This window comes from Eublepharis macularius, chromosome 6, assembly GCF_028583425.1.
Source record: "Eublepharis macularius isolate TG4126 chromosome 6, MPM_Emac_v1.0, whole genome shotgun sequence".
In the NCBI taxonomy this organism is placed as follows: domain Eukaryota; kingdom Metazoa; phylum Chordata; class Lepidosauria; order Squamata; family Eublepharidae; genus Eublepharis; species Eublepharis macularius.
Genome location: NC_072795.1, coordinates 141,927,869 through 141,944,701, shown reverse-complemented (window position 1 = coordinate 141,944,701; position 16,833 = coordinate 141,927,869). Strand labels below are relative to the sequence as shown.

The window sequence follows — 16,833 nt, the reverse complement described above, 5'->3', positions numbered from 1 at the left end:
GTTTCCAGTTGGGAAGGATGCCCATTTCCCTTGGTTCTATATAAATAGGCCAGCTATGTGTGAAAATTTATGAGAAATGCATGAAGAAATAGAAAGGGTGAGCATCTGTGAGGAATTACCTTCTTACTTCTACACCTCCTAAAAGTAAAGTTTCTCTGATGCCATAGTTGGGGAACAATTTTCTGAGACTTAAAACTTCAATCAACAAGTTGAGGGACGTACTGAGCTCTCTAGCCTGTGGGGAGCAACAATAGACGTCTTAACTATGCCTACATCATGTCTTAACTTGGTTCCTTGAATTCATTTATAAAATGTCTGAATAACTGCCTCAACATGATTTATTGAAATGGTTGGGCGACCTCTAATGGGCAGCTCAAAATCTGTATTAAATATGTCTTAAAAAATTAGGGAAAGCATTTTAGAATTCTTATTAGATTCTGAAATTATTACTGCAACTTGCTTTAAATTCTTCTTTTGGTAAAGCTGGTTTTAAAGAAGTAATACAGTTCTTTAGTGTGTTTATTTTTTCGTCTTTTGTAGCTGGATCAGACACATGATATTCCTGCCAGAGATATCGGGATCCTGATCTCAGTCAACGGCTTTGCAGATTTTTGCATTTTTATAGTTTTTTTGCCTTCACTTCCAAAACCATCTGATGTGAGCAAGTATTCCTTGGCACTTCATAGTAAGCATCAAGATTTGGACAATAGCCCGGGCTATTTGGAAAATGTCCATCAGTGATTTTGTTTTTGCTTCCTTCTTTGCTTCTTTATTTAATAAAATGGGAGATTTTGTTCTTCATCCAGATCTGATGCAGCTTATTTTTCAAGCCAAAGAACTAGAATGAGAGACTTCCTATAACTGAGTCATGTTTCCAGTACATAGTAAAGTTCTATAAATTTATATCAGAATAATTTTAAAGGCTGTTTATTTTAAAAGCAACTGATAAATCAATTTGTAGCTCTTCCTTGCCATTCTAGATTTACAAGTCAGCAAGCAACATGAAATCAACTATTATGCCATAGATTAAATGAAATTTCAAATGACTTTAATCTCCAAAATGCAAGTGAACTTTTGGTAATAATTTTGTCACAAATAATAAAGATTTGTAGAATATCACCGTCTTACAAGTTCTGTTGTGGACTAATCTATTAGATGTTGAAAAGAGGCTTTTCCTCTTCTTTGATTTCTACAATGAATTTTAAACAACCAAACAAATACTATTTAATACAGTATTTATCCTCAATTCCATGTGAATCATTTTGTTGCTTTGGATACTTTCGGAAATTAAATGAATTATCTAAAGATTAAATAAGAGAACAATGAAATCTTAGGCTCTGCATATAAAAACATAAATTGTATTTATTACATGAAGCCATATTTTCTTCAACATCAAATACCCAGAAGAGAGACATGGCTGGAGCATCTCAAATTTATATTTTCTTTGGTGCACCTATCCTTTCAACTTCACTAAAGGCAGCTAATGAAGAGAATTTTTTATCCGCCACCGCTGAACCATGGAGAAAGCTCCATCTTTCACTTACAAAAGACGCTTTTCATGTTTGTACTAGAAAATGCCAAAGTCCTAAGCATACACAGTATCCTACAACCAATGATGCTGTGTTGGCTTCCTACACAAAAAATAATTTCACATCAGACTTTGGAGAGAAATGTGAGCTCACTGGTGATCTTTTGATGAACCAAGTGAATGATGGTATAAACAATAAAACTAAGGAAGCAGATGAGTCAGCTGGAATTGTTTGTCGTATCTGTGGCAATACGAACACAGACAACCATGTGAAGCCTCTTAGTTATCAGCAGTTTCCCAAGAATGGAAGAACAGACGAGCAACTTATCAAACTATCAGAAGAGACTGAGGGAGATACCAAATCTGTGCTACTTAACCACCTTCATATTTCTCCTTTAGTTTCCAGTACCCAAAAGATTAGCAAAGGTGTGACATCAGTAAGGGAGGATGATGACCTAGCACATTTCCAGTGTGATCACGATGAGCTCTGTGACATTTGTGGTCCCGAAATAGCAAAAGGATCAAAGAAACTGTTAGGTCCGCGTTCAACGCTTGCCTTATCAACAAACACGGAATTTCTTAGTATTCTGACCTCAAGTCAAGTTGCTCTCCTTTCAGGACAGCCTTCTGTAGGACAAAATGAAACGGAAAGTGAATCTACAAAGCGTGAAGTGATAGAATTGGGTGGATCTTTTAAGGTAGATACCTTAATCCAGTTAAATGAGGACGTTGGCACATGTTCTAATGCGGCTGAGAGAAATGTTGGCCAAGACTACAAAAGCTCTGCTGAACTCTTCAGTTCTGATATTACTTTAAAAGACAGCAGCCTGACATATTTGACAAGAGAAAATAGCTTTCAGAAAAATGCTGGTGTATCTGTGGGCCTTTTGTGTTCTCCCAGTAACCGTGTTAATAATGAGATAAACATTCAGCAATGGAAGAGTGGGATTCTGTGTTCTCAAGGGGGCAATTCACCAAAAGGGCCCGTCAAAAGATCTCAAGCATCTGAAGATGCTTTTGCAATTGCCGACCAGCAAGAGTCAAAGAAACCGAGGTTCATTTATTCTTCAGTCTTCCCTGTTCTACAAATGGAGCAACTGAAAACATCATCATTAAAGAAAGTTCAGAAGCATCCATCGTTGCTTAAAGACTGTCTCTGCAAAGACCAGAAGTATAATGTCTTAGTCACAGTCCTACACCCTTGCCATATCAAAGAAATACAAATCAAGTCAGGAACTAGATTATCCCCTAAAGTCCCCTTAGCTATTATTGTAGTATTTGATCAGTCAAAAATCCAGCGGAAGGTTGTGTTGTGGAGAGCGGCAGCGTTCTGGTCACTTACAGTCTTTCCTGGAGATATCGTTCTTCTCACAGGTGAGAAGTCTTTGTTCCTTTCAGAATATACGTATTTGTATTCGTATTTGGGTTTTATTCTCGCCCACAAGAACTGTACTTTAGGTCTTCAGTTATTGCCCTTGTGTTATTTGAAGAAAATCAGGTCAGTCTTTGAGAAAACTAAATATGAGTCACAGACATTTCCTTTGGGTACTTACTTAATTACTTATGTCATTCATAGTCCGCCTTTCTCACTGAGACTCAAGGCAGATTACACAGTATGAGATTAGTACAATCAGTATCAAGTACATTTCAATACAGTATCAAGGACATTTCCATAAACAATGCCATACGGTAAATAGATACAAGTTTAAAAGACATACTATTAGCAAGAATCCAATACAGAGTAGAAAAAAATACTGAAGCAGAACATAATCAATTCTAGGACTAACATTAGACAACATGGAGCACTGGTGGTACATAGGAATACACATTTAAAGCAGCAGATAATATGTAAGGCTATATAGTGATGAAATCTATGGTCCCCAACTCAGTAGCGAAGCATCTTCCCTACAATGCAGCCCTCCCATTTGAGTAAAAAGCCTTTTTGAATAGTTTGGTTTTGCATCGTTTACGAAAAGCCAGGAGAGTGGGGGCTCTTCTGACTTCCTCGGGCAGGTAGGATAGGGGCCTCCACAGAGAAAGCCCGTGTACGGACTGCTGCTGACTTCACCTGTGTGCAGCCTGGCTCCTGCAGGAGACCCTGTTCAGATGAGTGAAGCTGCCGTGGAGGAACATAGGGAGGGAGGCGGTCCCGTAGGTATGGCGGACCAAAGCCATGAAGAACTTTGTATGTAATAACTAATACCTTGAACTGAGCATGGTAACTGATGGGTAGCCAATGGAGCGACTGTAGGATGGGAGTGATGTTCATGCTCCTGCTCGCTCCCGATAACAGTCGAGCTGCAGCATTTTGCATTAATTGGACCTTCCTAGTTAACTTAGATGGGAGACCGATGTATAGAGCATTACAATAGTCAAGCCTTGATGTTACCATAGCATGGATCCAAGTGGCCAGGTCAGCCATGTCAAGATAAGAAGCCATCTTCCAGGCTAGAGTGAGGTGGTAGTTTTTTGCCACTGCCTTAACTTGTTTTTTTAGTAATAATGCTGGGTCCAGTATAACTCCTAGGCTCTTAACTGAGTCTGCAAGGATCAGACAAAAGTGGAGAATACAATGTTCTTCAAGGTCTCCGCTTTCCCAGCAAGCATCACTTCGGCCTTCTTGATTCTCCACGTGGACTATCCCTATGGATGCAGTTGTGATGTGAAAATAAATGCCTGATCCAGCATGGCCGTACTGGCGTGTACCACTTCCCAATGATAGTTCACATGAGCTCAGCATTGCAGCAGCCATAGAAATTGCATCTTTCAGTTGTTGTACCAACTTGTATGCAACTTCATCCACGGGGCTGCTCCGCACAGCAGATTTTATAGAATATACATTGGCCCAAATTCCTCTACGTAGAAGGACTCTGAGCTTCAGCAATAGCGCAACTGTATTAATAAGTCACCCTCTCTTGAATGTGTATATACAATACTGGGAGGTGGAAAAGTATACTCGTACTTGTTTCCATAGTAGGAGTGGAAGCCAAGTTCTCATCCCATTGTGCAGTTAAGATTTGATAGGTACATGGAATAGCCAGCGACCATTTGTTTTTAAGCCGAACCCTAGTACTAGCGTTTTCCTTACTGTTTTCTCTGCTTAGTCCATGTTTGTTTTAATGCTCCCTTGATTCAAGCTAGAAGTTGTTACAACGGAGTAGGATCAGTTCAAGCACTTTCTGTGTTATTTTCTCAATATACATACACTCTTTGTCCAGTGTGAGAAATACATACTTTTTTTACATGGTTGTTTTTACTTGTAACTGGATTTGCTTTTGACGTAGTCATAATCAACTATGATGGTTCTCTACAAATGTATTTTGATGCCGCAAGCTAGTTTCCCCTCCTAAACTGTGGTCTTCTGTATTACATGGTACATATTGTAACATGTGCTTAATATATACTTGAAAGAAGCTACAGAACTAAGTCCCAAGTCAGCGTACAATAGGATATGTTTGTTTGTTTTATTCTTTTGACCTGGATCATAATTTTTTCTCTCTGTTGCAGATGTTGGTGTGTATGCAGATCGCTGGGCTGGGGAAATAATACTGCAATCAACATTTAGTAGTCAGTTACTGAATCTTGGAAGCTGCTTAGCTGTTCATCCAAATGAATGTGAGGATGAAGAATTGCATAATAATTCTCACCCCAGTTTAATGTTTACATTAATAACTTATTGAAATAGTTGGACCAAAGCACTTCTTTTTTATTAATATGCATATTTTTCCAAATAAATAAAGCTATGTGGGTAATGCACCAGAAGGTAGGAAACATGTCTAGTCAGTTGGCCTAATAAGGCATATAACACTTCTGCAGTCCAGTTATAACATCCTACCTATAGAGCTGCTGTAGCACAGTGATTAAGTGGTTTGGCTGCAAATCAGCACTCTACTGGTTCAAATCCCACTACTGCCATGAGCTCAGCAGGTGGCCTTGGGTCAGCCACTCCTCTCAGCCCCAGCTCCCCAGCTGTATTGTGGGGATAATCTAGTCAGTTGGCCTAATAAGGTATATAGCACTTCTAGGGTCCAGTTAAAACATTCCACCTACATAGTATGATATGCATGCCATCCTGGATTCCCATTTCCCCCCCCCCACCCCCATCATCTCCCTGCCTTAATCTCCCTGATAATGTACAGAGATGCCAACTGGCCTGGAAAAAAAAAGTCCTGTCCCCTTAGTAGAGACTTCGTGGCATATTATTTTCCAGGTAATATTACTTACATCCATTCCTTAAAAACCTTCAGCTGCCCGTTTCTGTGCATTAAGTCTCTATTGACGGACAGGACATTTTTCTCTAGGCCATTTGTCAACCCTAGTAATGTATGCCCTGACACAATGCCATGGTTGTCTGTGTGCAGGGGTCTTTCTGAAGCTGCTACCCATATTCATTCAGTGATACCAAGTTTAGGACATCATAATCACGGAGATGACTTGCATCCCTCCGTTTCCCCAGAAGTATTGGCTGTGCTTACAAGAGCTCATGTGCATTCAAATTATAGTCTGTGGCCAAAAATGAATGATATTTGTTTATTCTTTTCAAGTCTCCCATGTAGTGGACATTAATATTCTCCAGGAGTTACTGGCGTATGTGTCTTCAAGACGTGCCTGGTTTCAAGCTCTTCCCCAAAGGGAGCCACAGACACTGAACAGCATACAAAATGTTCTACTAGATCAACTCAAAGCTGATATGTTGGTGCACTCAGTTGTGAAAATTGTCAGGATCACTGTGCTAACAGGTAAGTTAAATCTCTAGCCTTATACTTCAATGTTTACGTTTCAAAATTTATATATTGGGGTTGAAAGTAGGGAGTGGGGAAGTGATTGAAGGAGAGTTTATAAAGATAGACCTCTGGCTACAGATTTCACAAACAAAAAGATTGATCTTTGAAAAGATACTTCCCCTCTTCTGTTTCCCTCGACTGAAAGTAGCTAATAGGCACTCTTAAATACAGGTAAAATAACAGGCGGGGAGGTGTCTCCTTGGAGATAGTCGTATCAAACATTTTTTCAGATGAAGCAGTTGATTCAGAGGATACTTGAAGTTTTTTGGGTAAGAGCATGAAATACTGGAATTATGAGACCACTTGATATTTTCTTACAAAATTGTTTTGATTCTGTTGTGTGCTGTACTCATCTGGGCAAAATACGGCATGTGGTGCACAACACAGTGTTAATGGTAAGATAGCTGTCATGGTTAGACATGAAACATGAGCAGAGAATTAGAATCCCCTGCATGAATAATTGACATGAAGGTGGAGAGCTCTTGACTTACTGTAATGAGTGTTTGACTGGAGTTACTGGCCATGCTGTCCTGAGCAGAGTCACATCTGTTGAAGTCAGCGGGCTTAGAAGGGTGCCAGTCTGCTTAGGCTTGCACTGTTAGGGAGCAAATGTGGTAGCTTTTCCTTCAATCTGTTCCTCTCTGATAACAGTTTTGTGAGGCTCTCCCCTCACTAGTGCCCCCACCTGGCTGGCTGACAGCCTGCCAGCACCCCAGGCAGGTGACCTCTGGCCTCAGATGGGCAGGGAAGGGGGTTGCACCACCTGGTTCCTTCTCCTGCCCTGGGAGTGACAGCACGCTCCAGCTCCCTCTCCCTCCAGTTCCTCCTGGGCCTTCACAGGAACCTGGCTTTAAAGGATCCCCGTGCCCCACTTCCTTGGATCTTCTCCCAGTCCTCACCCAGTCTCCCTGAGTGGTCCTTCCCCCCACCTATCTCTGCAGTCTCCTGGCCCCACCCACTCCATCCCAGCCCAGGGTGGGGCGTTTGCTCTGCTCTCTGCCTGGTTTGCCCCAGCTGGCTGCTTGGGGCCTGTGCCTGCCCGACTCATGCTGCCAGCGATCTCTTGTGGGCCTGGCTGAGGTTGAGCTGCCCGGGCAACTGCAGGAGAAGGGTGAGTCAGCTGGGTGGCTGCAGGCCGTTCCCCAGGGTTGTATCTGGGTGTTGGCTGCTGCTGGCCTGATGGAGAAGGAGGCTTGGGGCTCTGCAGAGGCACCTGCAGCTGAGGTACTGACAGAGGCGGTGCTGCCGGAACTGAGGAGGCTGCCTGCTGCTGCGGGGCTGGCGGGGAGTGGACCGGAGGGCGGCCTTGCCAGGCAGCTTTCGTCTTTTTGCTGGCTTCCCTATCCTTCTGTACAGCCGTGAAATTCACACAGTGCATGGATGCGTCTTGCCTTCTAAGACCAATGTGTTTTGTTTTAAGCATACTGAAAACTGATGGTGACTAAATGCCAATTTAAAAATCCAGTGTAGTACCACATGTGCAAAGATATGTGATGGATTAAGACAGGATTAACACATGTTAATAAAACATAAATCTACCCCTTTGGTCTGTAACGTACAATTCTCTGGCCAGAGTCTAGGGTACCTCACATTATACCACGTGCCCAAGGAGGCTCTGGACTTGAGTTTCTCAAACAGCAACGCTTCCTATGCCATGTAGCCTACCGCTTTTGAAAGCGGCGTGTGACCTGGTGTGGCCTGCTGTTCAAGGGGGCGTGGGGAGTAAGATATAGAACTGAAGCTATCCGAACCGTTGTGCACATCCTTGAAGTCATAGCTCAAACCAATATACCCATGCAAGAGGATTAAGAGGATTATTCCCCAGTGTGTTTGGGAAGAGATTTTCAGGAGATTCTAAGCAACTATTTGCCTCTACTGTTTCTGAACCCGGGACAGCTATAAGTCATATTTATCCCCTTTTTTAGAATCTACATATAGTTACAGAGGAGAGAAACAAAAAAAAATTGTTCTAACGGTGGAGCAAGTCAAAGATCAGCACCATTCCTTGGTGTTATGGGGAGCTGCGGCCGCCTACTGTCCTCAGGTTCAAAGGAAAAAAGGTAAAAAATAACCAGGTATTTGAAGGTAATGTTGGAGGAGCTGTTTGTGTGTGTATTAAATGGGCAAAGGTAAGGAGAAAAGCAGGTGGCCCGTCTGCAGCGCCTAGAATTGGGCTGTTTTCTTGCCACCTTCCCCTCCCCCCCACCCCCGTTCTTAGTGTGAACCCAAGGGGCCAAGTGGTGACAGGAGGAGCAAAAGCCGTGGGGTTTTAGCCGGTGCTTGGCCGCCTTCACCAGTCTAACCTCACCACCGTACCTACCGCTGAATGTCCATTTGTGTCAGTGGAGAAATGCTTCCATTTCTAGGTTTGGGTTGTATCAAAACCTTCACCCTCTTAACTGAGAATCGGTAGGATTGGGGAGGAGAAGCCAGGTGCTTTCTAAGCCCCGCCCACAATCCCTAATGCAGCTACCCCACCTGGTTACAGACGAAGGAAGGGCCCCAAGATTTCCTGCTAAAAGCTGCCCCTTCGAGAGGGGTGTGAGGAAGGGGGAGAAGAGAGACTTGGAGGACTAAAATGCCAGAGAGGTCTCTTCCTGGAGCTCTCAGGAAAAGCCTCTCTGGCCTGATCCTTTGACCTCTCCCGGGGTGGGCAAAGGGTAAGAATTAAGTCTCCTGGCACAGGGAGGCGAGTCTCTTTGTCTAGTTTGAGCTGGAAGAGGAAGGAGCTGCGGGCTGGCTCTGTGCGTTGGCCATGTGGAGGCTGCAGGCCTGAACCCTGAAAGATACGAAGACATCTCAGTAAGCTGGAACTTTCTAAGAATATCTAAGTTAGGCATGTACAGAGAGAGAGTGGCAGAGGAATTGTGTTTACAAAGTGTGCTGTTATTATCCTCACAACAATTGCCCTGTGAGGTGGGTGTGGCTGAGAGAGCGCTGAGAAGCTGTGACTGAACCACGGTTACCCAGCTGACTTCAAGTAGAAGAGTGGGGAATCAAACCCGGTTCCCCAGATTAAAGGGCCTTTTAAACTTCAGCTGGCCAGCAGGGGGAACCCACCTACCCACCCCCGCCGGCCAGCTGAATCGCAGGAAGGGCCCTTTCCCTGCTGCTTGCAAATGGCACAGAAAAGACCCTTTAAACCTCAGGTGGCTGGCGGGGAGATCCTCCTCCACCGGTCAGCTGGAGCCAACCGTGGGGTTTGAAAGTGCCCCGAAGCGATCCAGATTGCTTCAGGAAACTTTGATTTGTCATTTTCAAATCAAGGCCAGCATGCTGGGCCCGATTCAGAAATCCCAAATCTTTACAAATTGTGTCCAATTTGGGTCTTTTTCCTGAATCAGAAACCTGAATCGCACAGCCCTAGAAATGCTGCTTTGGAAGATGGACTCTGTTACATTATACCCTGCTGAGATCCCTCACCTCCCCAGTCTCTGCCCCCTCCCCAAAATCTCCAGGAGTTCCTCAGCCTGGAGTTGGTGACCCTACTATACACATGTAATCCAAAGGTTTCTGGATCACACAGTGCTCTGCTTACAATCACGGCAATTACAACCCCCCAGCGCAAAAAATGCAAAATGGATTATCCAGACGCAGCACCTGTGCCGTGAGGAGACCACAAGACTTCACAACAGAGTCTGGCTTTAGTGCCTTAATCCCTCAGAGCAAGACGGTCTGAGCCAGAACGTGGTGTGTGCTGTAGTTTAGGCAGGAGATAGAGGAGGAGAGATTCTCAGGCAGAATGTTGGCGATTGGTTGCTTTGACAGTCTAACAGTTGTGCAAAATAAATGACGTGCAGTGAGGTAAGCATTGCAGACCTCAGACGATCCTTTTTCGAATCCGTACTCTTTTCCCAATAAGTAATGGGGTGGCTGTGGGAACAATTAAGATTGGAGAGGAATCTGATACGCGGGTGGAGGTGCATAATGCATCAAACAAAAACGGGCCCAATAAATGAGGTTTAATTTCTGGAAAGATCAGGAGCAAGGAGAGGGTGCAAAAAGGCCCTTGGGCTGCTGCTGGTTAACCCCAGGGACCCCGGGGGGAAAGACGGGCAGTGCTCACAGGTCAGAGGTGCTGTTCTTCTAGAGTGTCCAAATCTTTTCAGGCTCAAGGCCTCCTGGGACACCCTGCTCAGCAAACCATTCCGCCTTCTGCCACCTGTTACTCTAGCAGTAGTGAAAATGCCTGGCATCACACATGCATGCGGCAGGAAGCCTTCGGTGTCACAGGAACGATCTTTGCATCATACACCCCTGTGCTAGCGAATGGCACGCTACTCTTTGTTAGAGGCAGTGAATTTCAGCACATTGTTTTTCCAGCGTAGTTCCTAAGAATGAAGTTGTTTTATATTTCTGTATTCACTGTATTTATACCCTGTGCCTCTCCCCAGTAGGGTCCCCAAGCAGCTTACTTGGTTCTGTCATCCTTCACTGTATCCTCACAATAGCTCTGTGAGTAGGTTAAGCAGATAGTGTATGGCTGGCTGAAGGTCACACCGTGAGCTTCGACGGCAGAGGAGGGATTTGACCTGGTCTCCGAGATCCCAGTCTGATGCTCTAACGACTACACCAGGCGGACGCTCAGTTAACTTCAGTGGATGCACTCGGAAGCTCCACTGGAATGGATAAGTGTTTACGTTCCAAATTACAGCCATTTTGCTCCGTAATGGGAGCCACTGAGAATGGAGGACCCCCCCCCCACCGCCCCCATCTACTGCCCAGCCCAGCTGTGGGAACAGATTCTCAGTGGCACGGCATGCTGGGAACAGACTCTTGCTGCAGGCCCGCAGACATCAGTGTTGTATCAGGGTAGCGGAGGCATGTTGGTGTTGAGCTAGAGGAGGATACGGTGGCTTGGGGTACAACCAGCGAGAACTGCTTTGAAGTTCAGTGGGTGACCTTGAGGGCCCATCAGTGTCTTTCAGCCTAGCCTACCTCACAGGGATGTTGGGAAGATACATAGTGGGGGAGGGGTGTCCTGCCCTCCTCTATCTGATGGAAGAGCTGGATACAAATCAAATACATAAAAATTAAATGCTGGATGCATGCTGCATATCTGCACATCAGATTATGCAGTCAAACAAATCATACAGTGTTTCTGTAAAATAAATTAATGTCTCTCCTTCTTGGGCAACTTCTTGTGAGAAGTTGACTCTGTTTCCCAAATGCCTTTCCCCGCGTTATGTAGAAGGAAGCCATTCTAATAGGGTGAGCAAACTGAAAGAAATGTTTGATGACATCTCATGAAAAGGTTAAAGAAAATGGTACAAAGTTTATTCTTCATTATTTTATAAAGCACCAAGTGCTGTTCATCAAGTAAAATAACTGGGGGAAAGTACAGAGATTTCTGCTCTTTGTTTAAACAGCTTTGGACAACATTTAATCATATCAGAAGAGATATTTCATAGTCTCATTGGTTCAAATCCAGACAAAAAGATTCCAGCAATGTGTTTATGTTGCTGGCTGTTCCTTTCTTTGTCACAAAACTGGCAACTTATTCTAAAGTAGGGATCTTGTGAGTAATTTGGATCCTCCTGCTTCAGGTTTCTGACAGTTAACGTTTAATCTTTAAAAGACTATCTCTAGAATGTATGATAAGAGTGTGTGTCCTTAACTGTCCAAATATCCCTCTCTGTTTGATAAGCCTAAATGTTTGATCCTGTCAGGACAACCAGGATCAGGAGTTCAGTTCATGCCAGCCGGGGCTTTGGGTCGTGACAACTGTGCGGCCTGTGTTGGCCATACGTGACCTCAAGCAGAGAAGGAAGCTCTGCCTGCTTGTGATGTTCATCAGTGCTGGGAATCGAAGGATCCGCATGACGTCCTTTGATATGAGAGGGCACCGTCTTGGGGGATGGTCCTCGGATGATGACGTCGCGTTTAATAAGAGAATGTGTTACGTATCCAGAATTATTTCATAGTGTCAAAATGGAGTGGGGGGAGCATCTACAGAGCAATACCAAATGGGGAAGTCCCCAGGTTTTAATGGATAGCCATTTGTGGCTGGGCCATTTGTAGAGAACTGGTGTATAGGGGCTCTGTTTACAAGCTGGAAAGGCCCTTGTTAATATCTAACCCCACTTGTGAATTCACGAGGTGGCTACCCATCTCTCAGCCTTAACCAAATGGATTAGGCTCAAATGACAGAGTCCATGTCAAGTGTCTGGGAGTTAACCATGCAGTTTGGGCCTGTGTGCATTTGATTTCGCAGGCATAGACTACATGCAAGTTTTACATAGGCATCCTGTAGGAGAACTGCTACCATCTCGCCTCCTTTGTGCATAATCTTTCCCCAGCCTCTCGCTAAACCAGGCCATTTGATGTGAAGCACATTAAATACTCCAGCTGCTACTGTAATGTAGTATTATTTGCAGATTGCTTTCAAGATTCATCGAGACTTTAAAACTGAAATCATCCCAAGCATTTCATCCATCCCTAGCTGGCCTGTTCGACATGACTGCAAGCCTACTTTAGCAAAAAGGGGAAACGGTCATTCCACAGCAAACGAGGCTTTCTACCAATATAAGCAGTGCCTTTGAATTTACAGCCTTGCTTGTATTTTTCCTTAGATCACTTATGGCAACTTAAGTACCTGTTTGCAAAACACAGTCCTGTCTCTGGTGTACTTGAACTGCACACAACCCCCTGGACATCCTTTGAGTGTCTCTTTGACGATGACAAAAGAGCTGTTGAGTTCAAAGAGAAGTTTGACAAGGCTGTCCGATCACTGATGAGAGTGACGGGACTTCCTGCACACCTGGAGGAGAAACGTTCTGGTGAGGTTCTCTTACAAGTTGTTTTCAGGTGGATAGCTATATTAGTCTGCGGTAGCAGAACAAAATTCAAGTCCAGTAGCTTCTTCAAGACCACCAAAATTTTCCAGAGTACAAAAGTTTATATCCTGGAAAATTTTGTTGGTTTTTAAGAAGCTACTGGACTCGGATATATTTTCACGACTCCCTAGTTATTTACAGTACCATTCTAAGCAGAGTGACGCCCTTTCATTGAAGTCAGTGGGCTTAGCAGGGTGTAACTCCGCTTAGGGTGGCACTGTTATTTAAATTTCTGTTCCTGACCCTTTCCAGGATGTCAGGGCAGATAGCAACAAAAAAAATAAATAAAGCAAGACCATCACAGTGCGACCCAAATGCCCAGCTAGACTAAGGGTCAGATGGGAGGTGGCAAAGGCCATGGAACTCTGTGAGCCTTTTAAAGGCAAAATAAAGCCATGGCTCAAATCTGGACCCTCAGGGAGGACAGAGGGGTACCTGTATCCATCTTTTGCCCATGTTCTTTTTTGTAAAAGGTCTTGTGATGCTGTAAGGATCCTGGTTTTGATTGGCAAAACAGCAGGGATTTCCCCCATTGGAACCATCTTGTCTGTTTGGGGCTTAATTGTGCAATCCTATGAAGAGTTACTCCAATCTAAGCCTATTGATTTCAGTGGGCTTAGAATGGAGTAACTCTTCTTAGGATTGCACTGTAAGTTACGCAGTGCCTTCATAATCCTGTCCAATCAATGCCAGTCCAGACTGCTTTACAGATCTTTCAGTCATACAGAGTCTAGTTTGGCAGACCACTTGGGGAGGGCACTCGCAACTGTCGGGCTGCCACCATGTCTAAAAGGACACAGAGATAGTATAGTCCAGAAAATACGCTTCATGGTTTTCAGTTGTCAGGATGGTACACGCTTAATTTAGTTAGCAGTAATTTCTTACTCTATCTATATTTGTTTTAAATATTTCTGTGCTGCCAGTTCAGGGTCCCCAATGCAGTGAACATTAAAACATTTCAGATGTTAAAAAAACATTTAAAATACAAGTATATATAAATTAAGTAAAACATATAAACACATAAAAGCGCACAGAGGGAGGAGGGCTAATGAGAGTTAGTGAGGGAATGCCCAAATGAAGCAAAAACATCTTCACCAGGTGGCAGAAGACAATGACTGAGGAGGACAGATGAATCTCCTTGAGGAGAGAGTCCCAAGTTTTGGTGCTACAAGCAAGAAGGGCCTTTCTCAGATTGCCACCCATCTGGCCTCAGTTGGCTGCGGTACCCGAAGCAGAGCCTCTGAAAATGACCAGAGTTGTTGGGTAGTCTCAGATGGGACTAGGTGGTCCTCCAGCTGCCCCCGAGCTGTACAGGGCTTTAAAGGTCGATGCCAGCACTTTTAATTGAGGCCAGAAGCAAATTGGGAGCCAGGGTAGATGGGACAAGGCTGGAGTGGTATGCTCCCTACACCTCACCCCAGTCACTGTTCTGGCCACAGCATTCTGTATCAACCGAAGGTTCCAGACAAGGGAATTCTTACACAGAGCGCATTTCAGTAGTCTAATCTAAATGTTTCCAGTGTTTGCACCACAGTACAACAAAAGGCCGCGTGTTGATAGAAATGTTTCTGTTTTCAACAGGAGTAATCCAAGTGAGAGCCCACATCTCAGAGCTGAAATTTACCATTGCTTCCTCTCCATGTGGACAGCTGGTCTTCGATGCTCATACTTCACTGCAGCACATACATGATTCTCTTTCCCAGATTACTTACACAGGCTGTGCAGTATGTGGGACTGAACTACAAATGGATGGCAACAAGATCTACAAACAGTGCTTGAGCTGTTTACCCTTGAACAAAATGAAAATGTTCTACAGGTAAAAACCCCCACTAACTCTGAGAAAATAAAATGAGTAAACAGCTAGTAGCAGCCACATTCAAATACAAACCTTTGTTTCAGTGCTTCTATGGGAAGGAATACATTCTATTCATATTTTAACTCCCTTCCTATAAAATGACACCAATACTCTTAAATTTCATAGTTTTTGTTACAAAGTGCCAGGCAGTCCTAAGCATATATACTTAGAAGTAAATCCCATTGAGTTCAGCAGAACTTGATTCCTAGTAAGTATGTTTTTATCGATTTTAAACTGTTCACCGCCCAGAGCCCCTGGGGATGGGCGGTATATAAATTGAAATATAAATAAATGAATAAATATGTTTAGCATTGCAGTTGTAAAGACTGTTTTGATGTTTCTTAGTATGAATGTCAATATAGCAAAGGGTTATAGTCCAGGTTTCTAGACATAGACCTGATATGGAGGCCTCTAGAAAACTATTGGCTGATGATATGGTTTGTTTTAGCTTTGAAAGTAAGAAAGAATGGCAGTTCATTGAAAAGTAGATACAGCCTCCCACTTCAGAAACTGTTGTTCTGTTGAATTGTTTCTGTTACATCTGTTGGAAATGTATTGTCAACTAACACTAGGTGGCTGTAGAAGATAAGTTATGTATGGTGCAAAGGTCTGAATGTAAAGAAAACAAATCCTCTATTTCGTGTGACCATACTGCTTGTTTTATAGTGCTTACCATTTGAGCTGTTGTTTATATTTTAAAGCTTCTTTTTTCTTCTTTTTTTTTACAATTGGGATCCAGATCTAACACAAAGTCTTTGCCACTTCTTAACTGTGGAATTTTAGCAGTTCAGGTAGGAGGTGCAGCTAGAGACAATTTGGGCCCAATTTACAAGAAGTCTAGAAGATCTCACACACTTTCCCACATGTGGATGATCAACCCCTGACATAATATTTGAAGGAAATTTGGGAAAACTTTATCTGTTCGTTCCGGCCTATTAATGAAGGGGGCTAGGAGTGTGCACCAAAATTAAAAATCCAGGAAATCGAGATATGGGTGTCAGTCGACTTACCAGTCGAAACTCCTGAAAAGCACCTCACAGGACCTAATTCCGGTCCTAAAGATAAGTGGGTTGCAGGTGGGCTTGCTGCTTTGTATCAGTGTTTATTTCCCCCCTAAAATTGCTAATTCTCGAAGCTTGGATAACGTCTGGAACAATCTTTCTGGCACACTGGAAGTACTGGATCTCCAATATCCCAGTTTCCACATCCTTCTCTGCGGTGATTTCAACACCAGAACAGGCGGAGGTTTGGGTGGTCCCCGAGACTGCCCCATTAACCAGGCCATAACGCAAGTATGCTGCCTCCTCGACAGATAGTCGGAGGATCTAACCATAAATTTTTGTTGGGTTTCAGGGATCCCAAAAAACTCCAGGTTCTCTTCTGAGGCAGAGGACATCTTGGTTGATTCCCACCATCCAGTCAGGGAGGCAGGAAGTTGATTATTTCTTCCTCTTCCTATTGGTGTGTGGGTCACCCTCTCTTTCAGTTCTTTCCTTCCTCCAGGGAGAGCAGGTGCAGCAGCAGAGCTTTCTGCTTCTTAGGCCTTTCGCTTTCCTTTCACTTCGATCTGGTCTACCCTTCTCTCTCTGCCTGGCTGTCCCCTCTTTCCCCTTGGAGACCCGGAGAGCGACTTCACAACAGAGATAGACTCCAACATGAGTTTTATGGAGGAGGAGGAGATGTGCCTACAAAATGCTGCCTCGGCTGCGACAAGCTCCTAGCCTTCCGGTGCCGTCCTGCCTTCGCAGCTGGAACAGACTCCCGGCGACGATACAGCTGCAGAGCCGTTTGTACCCACTAAGAGGGCCAGAAAACAGCAAGGAGAGTCCA

General features: G+C 44.0%; 1 protein-coding gene across 2 annotated transcripts in view; it reads left to right on the top strand.

The window, feature by feature from the left end:
- The window catches only part of SHLD2 (shieldin complex subunit 2), a 68,558-nt gene that overhangs the window by 38,247 nt on the left and 13,478 nt on the right, over nt 1-16,833 (top strand). For both annotated transcript variants that reach the window (XM_054983348.1, XM_054983347.1), the window contains exons 2-7: nt 541-2,902; nt 5,036-5,143; nt 6,073-6,267; nt 8,238-8,372; nt 12,885-13,091; nt 14,730-14,964. In XM_054983348.1, coding sequence (XP_054839323.1) covers nt 1,414-2,902; nt 5,036-5,143; nt 6,073-6,267; nt 8,238-8,372; nt 12,885-13,091; nt 14,730-14,964 — 2,369 coding nt within the window. In that variant the 5' untranslated portion in view covers nt 541-1,413. The remainder of the gene's footprint in view (nt 1-540; nt 2,903-5,035; nt 5,144-6,072; nt 6,268-8,237; nt 8,373-12,884; nt 13,092-14,729; nt 14,965-16,833) is intronic.